At 41.7% G+C, this 13056-nt stretch overlaps 1 protein-coding gene across 2 annotated transcripts in view; it reads left to right on the top strand.

The window, feature by feature from the left end:
* Positions 1-13056, top strand: part of PLCB1 (phospholipase C beta 1) — a 243390-nt gene that overhangs the window by 170748 nt on the left and 59586 nt on the right. For both annotated transcript variants that reach the window (XM_017745250.1, XM_017745251.1), the window contains exons 19-25: positions 884-983; positions 3004-3108; positions 3610-3719; positions 8054-8186; positions 9038-9091; positions 9580-9799; positions 12918-13035. In XM_017745250.1, the coding sequence (XP_017600739.1) occupies positions 884-983; positions 3004-3108; positions 3610-3719; positions 8054-8186; positions 9038-9091; positions 9580-9799; positions 12918-13035 (840 nt within the window). The remainder of the gene's footprint in view (positions 1-883; positions 984-3003; positions 3109-3609; positions 3720-8053; positions 8187-9037; positions 9092-9579; positions 9800-12917; positions 13036-13056) is intronic.

Genomic DNA, 13056 nt, shown 5'->3' with positions numbered 1-13056 from the left:
GAGAGATCCCAGTTCAGTGGAATGGCCATGGCACAGATCCCAGCAGTTCAGTGGAATGGCCATGGCACTCTGCCCTGGCTGAGCAGCCCTCCCAGGAACCTGAGACGAGGACAATGGAAATGCAGCTCCAGCAGCCTGGCTGGCTGAGCTGGCACAGCCAAAGCAATCTGCTGTCCCTGCTTATCCCTAGATTGGGCTATAAAATCACTGCCCAGGTGATGAAGACACAAATCCCATCCATTTGAGATGAGACATAAACTTCTGAGCTACTCATGCAGTATTACTCAGACTCAATTCTCTAAGCTTCTAAGGGGGCAGAAAACACGGAGCACATTTTAGGACCATGCATTGTGAATGTTTTACTGCGCTTTGCAATACACCTGCAGCCAATATTTGAACAGAACCTCTGGGTTTTGCTCACTGAGCACCTTGGTTAGGTATATCCTGAGTCCAGGTGCTCGTGAAACAGTTTCTTTCAGATTTCTCTGAGCAAGTGTAGCTCACAAGGATGTTTATACACTTGTTACTTGCAGCAGTGCTCTTTTCCCTGAATACTTGGCCTTCTGAATGGCTTTCCTTTGGCAGCCTGCCAGAGCTTAAGTTTGGAAACATCACTAGCATTTTTCTTCTGTAATGAACTTGTAATTAGTGTACTTCGTTTCTCTGTTTAGTTAACGATAGTGCCTGACTGCCCCCATGCTCAGAGAAGCACAGGTTACTATTTTTAGTAGGTTGAAAATAAATCAGAGAAGCTCTTAGGTTTGGATTGTTGCTTTTTTTCTTCTTTCAATGACTAGATAAATTTTAGCATGTATTCTGTGCAGCCTATGGAGCTGCTTCATCCAGAGCTGAAAGTTAATAATGCAACAATATTGCCTTCCAGGTGGTTTTACCTTCCCTGGCCTGTTTGAGGTTAGCAGTGTATGAAGAAGGAGGGAAATTCATCGGCCATCGGATATTGCCGGTCTCAGCAATTCGACCAGGTAAAACCTTTATCCCCATCCAGACAGACATTGTGTGGTTAAAAGAGACAGCAAGGCAGAATCTCAACTGCTCTAAATCAGCAGCCACTCAGCAGCCTCATAGCAACTGAGGACTTGAATAATCTATCTTGGGTTCAAAAAAGAAACATACCCTATTTCACCAGAAATTTAAGTTTTTAACCATCCAGGAAAACCAATGGAATTAAAGCATTGGAGGCATAGTTGGCACTTCCTTATCTCCAGTACACTGACTTCATGCTCACAGGTTTATGCTAAAAAGTGCAACTGCACACTTTTAAGAGGAAAAAGGGCAGCAACAGCCAATTTTGATCTGTCATCTTTGTGAGAATGGGATGTGGCTGGGAATGAAAGCAAAATCTGCTCCTCTCAATGTAATTTCTACATGCATGAAAGACTGACCTATCTCTGTATATCTGTATATAGCTGTTATATCTCTGTAACACCTTTAAATCAATCCAAAATTACTTTCATTCTCCTTGCTGAAAATTAAAAGAAAAATATCAGTATTGGCCTCTTCTAAATCATACTATTTCTGCTATAATTAGTGGCCACTTAAATGAAAATTGCTTTGTGCGACAACTCCGGCCACATTTTCCAGGCCAGAGACTTGTTAGAGATCCTGCTTCAGAAAGATGCAGTGACATTGGCAGTTTGAGCAAGGGAAGTGTTCAAGTTCAGTGCCAGATTTTCCAGTGAGGAGAGGAAGCTGAATTAGGGCAAGCATATGGGCCATGAACATGCTCCCAGCTTCACTCGCAGTGGAAGAGGAAGAATATCTGTACCTACCCTGTGCCTTATCCAGCCCAAAGCTCACATGTCCCCATATCTGACAGTTGGCCAAATTACTCCTGAAGAAGAATTTCCACACCTGTTTCATGAGCAAACTCTGTTTATCAATCCAGCAGAAACCTTTTTTATGCCAGCTGCATTTTCTGCTGGATTAATGGATATAGCTGTTTCCTGGAGGATCTGCTGAGTGCCAGAGGAAGGTAGATGGGTGATGGGAGAGGAGAAGGGGGTGGGAAGGATTTCCCTTTTCTGGTAAGTGCAGTCTTCTCAGAGCTGTTCCCCACAGGCCCATTCTCTGTCCTTGTGGCTCCAGCATCATCACTTTACAGCATGTGATGGAGAACAGCCTGCTGCTCTGAGTTTGTGTCCATGCTGAAAACTTGCTGGAGGATGTTGAGAGAACTGAGAACCATTTGTAATATGTAATTTCTCTCTTTTCTGAGATGCTATTGAAAGTTATATCATGCTGTCCATCCGCATACTTGTCACTATTCCCAAAGCAAGGGTTTAACCATTACTTGGAGAGAGAGTTGCTCACATCAGCCAAGTGAGGATTCCCCCAGATAAATGCATCCTGCTCCTGACTTGGATCCTGACACTTCCCTCATGTGTGGCTCCCAAACTGGACATGGCACTCAGTGCCACACGGTGATCAGTCAAAGGTTGGACAGCCAGCTTTCAAAACAGTCTGGAATTTTTCTTTTTACAGAATTATTTCTAAGGATGGTCACACAATAGGATTTATACACACAAACACACTCTGTAGCCATCATGCCACATTGTGTATTTTTAAAATTAGATCCTGTGTGTGGATGGGCTGTTATATCTCATTTTACTTTGGCTGTTCATATTGCTGAGTACTACCAGAGTCACTTTTGAAAATGGAATAAGATCTACTAAACTAAAAAAACTCCAGACATAGGTAATAAAACAGAATACATGAAAAATTTAAATAAATTACCATTTTTAGCATCAGTCACATATGTAAGAATAAACAGAACATACTGTTTTAAACTACAGTGCCATGTGCCTTTCCAGCAGTCTGTACACTTATCCCTGAAACCCTTCAGGTAAACCTTTCCCTCCCAGAAGTCCCTGGAGCTGCTTGGTCAGTTGGAGCCACACTATAAATAACAAATGATAGCAGAGATGCACTGGAAATGCCTGTGGAAGGGTTTATGCTGTGAACTGGTTGTTCCTTACTTTGCAGGCTATCACTACATCTGCTTGAGGAATGAGAGGAACCAGCCTTTGACACTGCCAGCTCTCTTTGTGTACATAGAGGTCAAAGACTACGTACCTGACACTTACGCAGGTAACTCTGTAGTATGCAGGTAATCTTCCTACTGGGGAATAGAAAGGCTAATTGAAACACAAAATGCATGGAGTGTGGATGACTTGCCAGGCTGGGATAACAGTCCTGTGAGCAAAGGTCTGCATCTGATGGATCACTCTGTCTCCTCACTCCTAGCAGATGGCCTGATCTACAGTGACTTGCCTGAGGCTTAGGATTAGGTCCAACTCTTACTTGCAGCAGACTCCAAAGGAGGAAATACCCCAGGCATTTGCCACTGGAACACAAATGACACTTTGCATGCAGGACACACGAGTATGTAATTGTTTCCTAGGCAAAGTGCCATGCTCGAGGGAGAGAAGTGTGTATAGCTATTGGCTCTTAACAAGGGTAGGTTTAAATGCCATGCAGTGAAAGACTGTCTTCTGTGAAAAACACTGTTCTGCCTCCTTCTTAAAACCTGAGGAGTGCTGCGGCAATAACACCAGGGCTTTGAAACTGAAATATTTGCCTTGTTCCTAGATGTGATTGAGGCCTTATCCAATCCAATCAGATATGTAAACTTGATGGAGCAGAGAGCTAAGCAGCTGGCTGCACTGACTCTGGAAGATGAGGAAGAGGTCAAGAAAGAGGTAAGGGAGGTTTCTGAGTCTCTGGAAATCATGCTACAGTATTTAAAAGCACCTACTTTGCTTAGAAAGACAAATATTGAAAATCCCTGGGGACTGTACATGTTGATTACGTGAACACCTGTAAACATCTCACCATGGACGAGACTGGGGCACACGACACCCCAGCAGCATTGCACTGTGAGTGTGGTTTCACTGAAGGCAGCGTGGTGTGCATTGGGCAGGTTGCTGTTCAGGGGTGAAAGAAATGAAAAACTGTGTTATGTGTGTGCTGTGCAACTTTGCTCTGTAGCAACTGAAATCTTTGTGAGTCAATGCCTGTTGTTTTCCAGTGTGCTACTGGTTCCCCTTGTTAAAAAGACAACTCTGTGTCAGGAGCTTTTCCTGAAAATACTAAAAATTTTACAGAATTTCTGACTGTCTCTGGAGAGGTCATTCTGTTGAGAAACATTTGTGTGTCTCAGTTTATGGTGTCTCTATAGATTATCTGTGAGCAAACATGTCCTAAAGAGACACAGGGTAATCATGCAATAATTTAGGTGGGAAGGGGCCTCTGGAGTTCAACTCATCCAACCCTTCACAGATGTTAGAAAGAGCAATGAAGAGGGAGGAGACCATGGAGTAAATAAATGGTCAGGCCTATTGTAGCTGAGCTGAAAGCTATTGGAGCTACAATTTTAGTTGTTAGGTATCTGGATTTTACGGTTACCTGCTGCTGTGAACCCATTTTTCTGTATGATTGAAGGTGGTGTGCACTGAAATGCACAGATGTTCTGAGCATAACTGGGTTCAGCCGTGGCTTCTGATGGACTGTGCACGCTCAAACATTCAGTCTCTCTGTTCCAGACACTCACTGGGGCTTCCAGCAGTGTTTGAGAATATCAGCTTTGTCTGTCTAAGGTGGCTGTGCCAGGTGTTGTGCACACCAAGTGATCAGAAGGCTCTCAGCACAGTCTCTAGCAAAGACAGAGAAATGCTTTTTAATCCTAAACTGCCCTCTGCTCTGGTGCCTGCCTTCTGCAATTCTCAGATGTGCAAAACCTCGCTGAACTAGATTTTGTAACCAAGAATACATTCCCAAAGCAGACCAGATGAGTGAAAGTCATTACAATTCAGTAGCCAACAATTTACTCTTTGTGCAGTGTCACAAGTTCTGCTGAATGAGGACACTGAAATGCTCAATAGTATCTTAGATATTTATCTAGGACACGCTACACATGAGATTCTATATTAATAGCAAAGCCTTTTTTTACCATAATCCTTTAAATACCTTAGAGGTCATTTTTACTTTTGAAAAACTACACATTTTCCTGGTATGTACAGGCTTATTTGTTAGTTAGAAAAATTCTTGTCGTAGAGTATCTTCTGCAGTGAATGGAAGATAGATTACTCTGTCGAGGGGCTTGGAAGCTCATAGAATAAAGGAGCTTGTTTTGGACAAGCACAGAAATACTTTGTAAAAGAAAACGGTAGTGATCATAGTGGTGCTTTTGCTAAAAATATGTCATGGTTGAGTTAGCTGCAGCACCAAGGTACAGGGACAAAACTGCCACTGGAAGTGTCGTCAACCTGAATTCACCACTGTTACCTTCTATTTTAACGGCACTTTTTGGGTAAGATATTTTGGTCTGTACTTGGAAATCTTGAATTCCCTGACCATGTCAGTCTGTTTTCTTCACTTTTTTTGGCCCACGACAATCACACCAATTAATAATTGTAAGTACATTCACTGGCAACACAGCTGAACAAACCCAAGTGTGTTTGCCAGAAATGAGCACCTAATTGCACCTGGATTCACATTTCCAATGCCCAGTTCAAGCTTACACACTATAATTGATTGTGTGTGAAGCTGAGCTGTCTCCCAGCACAGATTCCACTCCCCATACTTCTTTCCTTCCCTTCACACACATTTCTGATCTGAGCAGCTGTCAGAGGAAAACTGAGAGGTTTTTGCTTTGCTTTCCTTGCTGTAGAAGTTTAAACTCAACCTCTTTAGGAAGTTCCCCAGGCTTCTCACAGAACAACAGTGAAGTAAGCTACCTAATAGTGAATTGTTTTGAACAAATAAATCAGCCTTTCTTCAGGCTTCACATTACTTTGTCTGTTAATGGTCAGTGTAATCACATAAACAAAGAATGCTGAAGAACCGACAGAAGTTCCAGCATCCTTTCTGGATTTATTTACAAAGTTCCCATCATAAATATGACAGGAATTCCTACCTTAACCTTTCTGGTCGGTTCTTGCTTTCCAGCCTGGCCTGAGAAGAGCTGGTTTTGGGGAATGCAATGCCTGCAGCGTGGGTTTTGCACCTTTAAATGAATACATTGTAAATCTCCAAGAGCATACAGGTAGTGAAGGTTGCCCTCTCTTCCCTTGCCTGCTGTCCTTTACAGACAGGAGGAACAATCCAAAGAAATTGGCAAGGAGTTCCTTGGTAAGAATTAATCCCAGCCTGAAGTAGCATCTTTTCTCTGTAGAAATAAAAATAGACCATATAGATTCCTCTGTGGGTATGCATCTCTCTGCTTAGTAAATGTACTGTATTGCAAAAGACATGGCAACGTGAAATAGAAACCAGTTTATGTGAATATTAAAACTCTAAATTAGAAGGCTGGGTTACATCATGTTTTAAAAACAGCCTGAAAGGAAAAATCCTTTTTTTAAGGAAAAATTGTGTTTATTTTAGCATTCTTTTAGCATAGTAGGATGAATTATGGGAAGAGAAAGTGCTTTTTAATGAGATTAGATTGCTTGATGTAGTGAAAATTATTCCATATTTACTTTGTGATCCTGCCTCACATTTCTGCTTCAGTTTCTGAAAACAGATGTTTTATGTCCTAGACTGGCAGGTTATATTAATAGTTCCTCAACGAGCTGAGATGCAGCATCTCACAGCACATAAAACCTGGTCTCAAAAGAAGGTAATACCCACTTTCCATGCAGTGGGGCACAGTGATGCCAGAAGTTAGGAATTCTGCCTTTATTTGTGTTAACTGTTGATGATCTGTGTAGCAAACGTTGTTTTTATTAAACTAATGAACTGCAGCTTGTGGAGAGCTGAGAGGATAACCACATCTGTGTGTGTTTGTCACAGCTACAGCTTTTGCCTGTCACATTGTTCCTCTGTCAGAAATGTTGGCTAAATCATGTTTTTCCATATTTTGTTGCAGTCATTCCTGTTTGATATAAATGAAGTTGTTGGCATTGGTTTTCGATTGCATCGTGTTTCTGCCTACAGTATCTCCCTCCTGTAATTCTGGTAGGAATAGGCTGTTGAGACAGGAATTGTTTAGCAATATACAGTGTAGTGTCAGGGTCAGGCTGAAGGAAATCAGCGGCAGGAGCAGGGTAAAACAGTTGGATCAAAATGCATTTTGCCTCTATTGATGCAGCACAGGCTGATATTTTTCAAGTGGGGAGTAATCACAGGGCAAAAAACCCAACAACTGTGGTATCCTGCCTCTGCATGTAATGTGATTACCATCAAAGAGGGAGATGGAAGCAGCTGAAGGAACAAATCCAAAACTTCCCTGGGACACCATGGCAACTGGCCCCTTGCAGGGACAGCAGGAAGTGAGGCCTGGCCATTTCAAAATAAAAATTGCTTTGAATGACCTTCTGTTTGCTGAGTGCCGGGTGCCTGCTTAAAACCTGATGGTCACAGGGACCATTTCAGATGGTCAGTGTGTAGTACCATGCACGCTGCAAGCCTGAGCCTTGAGGAGACTGGAGAGAGGGAAAAGATGGTGGAAAATGCTTAAATCTTTGGATACCACAGATGTGTTCATGCAGCAGGATGGAGGTACTGTTTACATATTACCCTTGGAGTATAGTTACAAGAAGGTAAGATCCTGGGAGTCAGAAGGATGTCTCTTCTGTGAGAATGGTGGAAAATGGTAGTGCTGTGTGTATCTGTGAAATTTAGAAGCAATTTTGTACACATGTTTTGTTCACAGCAGGGATTTGAGGAGCATTCTCCTGCCAGCATCTACGTTATTTCTAGAAAGATTTTGTGGCTCTTCACTAAAATACAGCCTTCACATCTGGTGCAGCTAATATATATTGTACTGAAAAATGTCCCTGATGAGTTATATCTGCTTAAAATACTTTTTCAGAATAATACATGCTCTATTTCTGCCTGAAATTTACCCTGCACAAATGAGCCACCTGGGTTACCACAGCTCCTAAGGATATCTTCTTCTGTTGTTTTCTTTTAGAATGATTTTTAGATACAACATTTGCAGAATTTTACATTTAAAAACCAGACTGAACTGGACCTGCAAATAGATTAAGTCTGCTAGTTGGGAAGAATAATGTGAATTATCATGTGGTTTCAGATAGACCACGGGGATGCACCATCTGAAGCTAACAATGAACCCAGGCCAACACCAGCAGAAAATGGGGTAAATTTCACTGCCTCCCTCACACCGAAACCAGCAACTCAGGTTGTCCACAGCCAGCCAGCACCAGGTAAAAAAAACCAAACAACAAAACAAAGGAAAAGAAAAAAAAAGTCCCATCTTTTTAAAATAAGTCTGGATAATAATTTTTGAAGTGCTTTGTGTTTAAAGAACAAAGCTGGGAAGTTGTGTGTGTTTGTTTTGTTTGTCTAAAATAGGTGGAAACTTTCCCACCACTTTTCTCTGCTGTTGGGGCAAATCTTCAAATATACAAATATCTGCTACTTAACAGTTGCTCTAGTGGTGGAAATGAAGTTCATTACAAGCAAGAAAACATGCTCAGGTTTTTTTGTTGATGTTGTTGCAAGTGCAGGAATCTTTTGGAATTGTTTTTACAGCTGTGCCTAATTTATGCATGTATTTATACATCTTATTCCACACACGAAACACAGGCTTAGGCACTTCTGTATTTTGTATTGACACATATGCTAAAGGAAATGCTTGTTAAACACAGTGTTTATAATTTTATGACTGCAGTCTCTATAGGCATGATCTGACTGACTTCCAAGGAGCTGGATTCATCCTGTGTGCAGGAATTTGGCACTGACATCATAATACGTAATATAGTTGTACTGTCAGCCTAATGCCACTCAAATGACTTGTGTGAGTGGTTCAATCCTCCTTATAAGTAAAACAACACAGCTCAGGTGGGTTTTTGGAAGGTCACCTTTCTGTGTTGGGTCACAGATGTTTTCCATGTTGCTCCTCTCCTGCTCAAAAGATGCATTTTCTCCAATGATGAATAACTGCCATGTCAAGGTGTGTCCTGGGTCACCTGCCATGTTTTAACCCTCAGTCAAGCAGCACAGTCATGGCTGATGTTTTAAAAGAATTGGAATTGAACATCTCTTTTACCTCTAGGTTCGGTGAAAGCACCTGCAAAGACAGAAGATCTTATCCAGAGTGTCCTCACAGGTAATAAATACACAGGTTACACTGCACAAATGATAAGCTTTTTGTCAAGAAAAACATCTTTTTTTTATGAAATAGGCCACCTGGCTTAGGCATTTCTTCCAAGGATTAGCACTGCAGTAACTCCTAGAAAATGCACATGCCAAGTGTTCTTCCTCAGGTTTGCAGTATTCAATGTTTGGGCGCATTTCATGAGATTGGGTGCCAACAGGGAATTTTTAAAAAATTGTTGTAGTTTCACGAGCTCCAAGTTACCATCTAATGCAGAAAAAAGAGCAGCATTATTGTGAGAACAGAAGCTAAATTTGTTCTGAATATAGTGAATAGTAGAGGAACCATTTTATCACAGTGCTTTCTATCCAGTTAGCTTATTTCAGGTAAAACTACTCAGTTAGTTTGTGCCGTATTCCCTTTACCGCAATCCCTGGCTCCTCTGACTGAAATCCTACACTGCTGGAAAAGTGAAGTGACTTTTGTTATTATCATTGCAGAAGTGGAAGCACAGACCATTGAGGAGCTAAAACAACAGAAGGCCTTTGTGAAACTTCAAAAGAAGCACTACAAGGAAATGAAGGACCTGGTGAAGAGACACCACAAGAAAACCACCGACCTTATCAAAGAGCACACGGCAAAGTACAACGAGATCCAGAACGACTACCTGCGGCGGAGGGCGGTGCTAGAGAAAACTGCAAAAAGGGACAGCAAGAAAAGGTGGGTTAAGCACAGCCTGCCTCAGCAGTGTGCTGCTGGAGATCTTTACTCGGGCCTTCCCTTACCGTAGAGAACTCATAGGGAGGTGACAGAGCACAGAAAAAACCAAAAGCAGCACATTCCTCGTTAACGGTGGATGAGAGTATTGGCTCCCAGTTAGAGCCTTGGAAAAACTCACACTACGGTTGAAGGCATCAGGTGTAGAATTAGGGGAAAGAAACACCTGGAGATTATAAACATCTGACTGCTGTTTAAACCATGAGTGATCCAGAACACTTGGGGATCTCTTAACGACTGCCTGGCTTTGCCTCTGCATGAACACCCCTTCTGTGCTTTCTCTTCCCAAGCCTTGCACCCTGTCTCTTTCTCTGTGCTGATACAATTTTTATATTATTTATTTACTAATTATTTGTTATTATCAATTTAAATGCAAAAACGGCAATGACTTCTTACTAACCTTTCCACAGTTATTGCCTTGTTCCTATGGTAAGGAACTGCATGTTAATAAAGATCAATTCATAACTCCTGGCAAAGCATATGCACACACAGAGCCAATCAGGGTCAGATACTCTTGCAATTGAACTTTTATTTCTCCCATTGGTGCATCCTGTTTGTCTTAGCATCATTTATTTTTTAAAGTAACTAGATAAGCACAAAAATCCTCTTAATTTTATGTGAAATTGATGCAGCTGCAGTTCTTAAATACGATGATATTGAATGAACTTTAAAAAAAATTACTTTTTGGTAGGAGATGATCAGAGAAAAAAGCTGCAAGCCTGCTCTGGCTGCCACCCTTGTTGATAGTACCTCTAAATGTAAATGACTGGGACTCAGGCCATAACTTGTCCCTGGGCAGGAGCTTACTCATTTATGCTTTCCTGATGACAGAATGTCATTTGGCTTAATAAGAGCTTGACACTCCCAGTATATCTGTGTTCAGCTGGCTTAAACTGTTGCCAGTTTTCAGGCTTCCAGGTTCTGTACTTGAGTTTAACAAACTCCCTTAATGACTGGCTGTCATCTGCAAGCACAAGGATATTTTATCTGCAGTGTTTTCCATCACCAAAGCGTGTGACAGACAGTGGCAGGCAAAACAACAGCACATTTCTGTCTTTTCTCCTATTCACATTTAAGCAGAAAATCAAGCTGAATAAATAAAATGACTCACTTGTTTTTGAGCAAAAAAGGATTTGGGTTTTTTACTGTGTTGTGATCTGACTGCAAACTATTCATGATGTCAGGCAGTAAAACCCTGCAGTCTCCTACGTGGAGCTGCCACAGTGGTGTCGGAGATGTGAAGTTTTACGTGCACATACAGACAAGTCTGGAGGTTGAATTTTAAAAAACGCAGGAATATATTTTCAAGGATTTTCAAACTTGCAAGTACATATTATCTCAAGCAGCAGACTTCTAATAGAACACTACATCCCAAGGAAAAAGGGGATTTTTATCATTTTAAATTATTGCTGACACTCTTTGCTTGTAACTGCCAAGTACAAATCACTACTTCACCGCAGTCCCTGTATCAGATGGCCATAAAAATGTGTTGTCTCTGGTCAGGAGCAATCTCTGCTTTATGCCCTTGTCTAAAATTGAGCCAAGATTCAGTAAAGCCATTGTCTACAGGAAGGTTGAAATATTTATTTATACACATGCACAAGTGTTTTGTTGGTGTTGCTCTGAAGTTTCTTTAATGATCATGTTCCATAAAAAGCAGTCAGTATTTTAGCCAGTGCTTAGAAATAGGCCTGATTTCTTTTTTCCAGAAATACAAGAGAAATGTCAGCTTTAAAATATGTATTGTGTAATGGCATCATATGCTGACTGTAATATTCATTAATACTGTCTTCTGGCTCTGTAATATTTAAATTACCTTCACCCATCACACTGACACCACTTAACCTCTTAGCAGAATATTCAAATACAATAAAAATACAAGAAATAAAACAAGGCTACCTTGGGATTCGTGTCCTCTGATGGATGAAAGCAGGATCACATTATTTCGGGTGAAGTAACTCTAAGTGACAGCAGCTGCACACTTGAACCTGGGAGAGAGAAGAGAGGCAGAGCCAGTTCTCTGCATTGTAATCTCGGCACATTTCTGAGGAACAAACTCATTTTTCTCCCCATGCCAACCCTCCCTGTTCAAGGTTTTGTTGTTTTGTCCATCTCCTGCGCTGTTCTGAGGTTTCCCAGGCAACTGATTTAGCACCTGAGCATGGCAATAAGCACAGCAGCAGAGCAGGGACAGAGCATCATCTTAGTTTTTAATGTATTTTCCTTGGGTTTGGTTTAGTGTTGGCTTGAGAGTGATACTGGGTTTATTGCTTATTTTTCTCTTGAGCAGTTTAGTGTCATCATATCTCCTTTCACAGTTACATCCATCCTTCCTTCTGTCTTAAGAAAGAATAAAATAGACCCAAGCTGTTCCTTAGAGTTGCTTTTTAGCTTCCTTACTGCGTTTCTCCCTTGCTCCTGAGGGTTGCCTCCCTGAGGTTTGCTCCCCACTGGGGTGTGAACTTCCCTTCTGAAGTCAGCAGCCCATGAAGCACTTTCCTGTGTGTGCTATGCATGGCATTTCCTGAAGGGGGGACAAAACACCAAATAAAGGGATGTTCCTACCATGTGCAGCATTTTGTAAGTGCAGATGTAAAGTTAAGCTCTTAAATTTATTGCTGAGTGCGTGCAGGGATGACTCGGTTTCCAAAATATTCAGCATTCACCCTTTCTGCTGAGAACTGTGCATCTTTGAAGTTCAAGTTATGTCTGGAAGTGGGTAAACAAGTTCCATGAGCATCTGTTCGTGGGAAATCTTGGCTGTTGCATTTATAGCTCACTTACACTAAGTCTGGTTGACATCACCCTGGTGGGTCAGTGAAATGAGGTTTAAAAGCAGTGGCCATCCCATTAATAAATTGCTAATAATTTTTAAAAAAATTAAATTATTGAACTTACTAGGGCTAAAATCACCTGTCTTCTTGCTCTGTGTGTGGTGCTGAGGAATTTATTAATGGACTAGTTATAAATATCTGACTTAAAAAGGCAAATTGAAATAAATAAAGGCAGGGTGCAGATGCCGGGTGACTGAGACCCCTCGGGGTGTGCTGTGTCCTTGCAGGTCTGAGACGAGCAGCCCCGATCACAGTTCTTCCACCATTGAGCAGGAGTTGGCTGCACTCGACTCCGAGATGACCCAGAAGCTCGTGGAGCTGAAGGAGAAGCAGCAGCAGCCGCTGGTGAACCCCAGGGAGGGGGAG

Source organism: Corvus brachyrhynchos, unplaced genomic scaffold, assembly GCF_000691975.1.
Source record: "Corvus brachyrhynchos isolate BGI_N302 unplaced genomic scaffold, ASM69197v1 scaffold69, whole genome shotgun sequence".
Taxonomy (NCBI): domain Eukaryota; kingdom Metazoa; phylum Chordata; class Aves; order Passeriformes; family Corvidae; genus Corvus; species Corvus brachyrhynchos.
The sequence above is the reverse complement of the archived record's forward strand: the minus strand, read 5'-3'. Positions and strand labels throughout refer to the sequence as shown.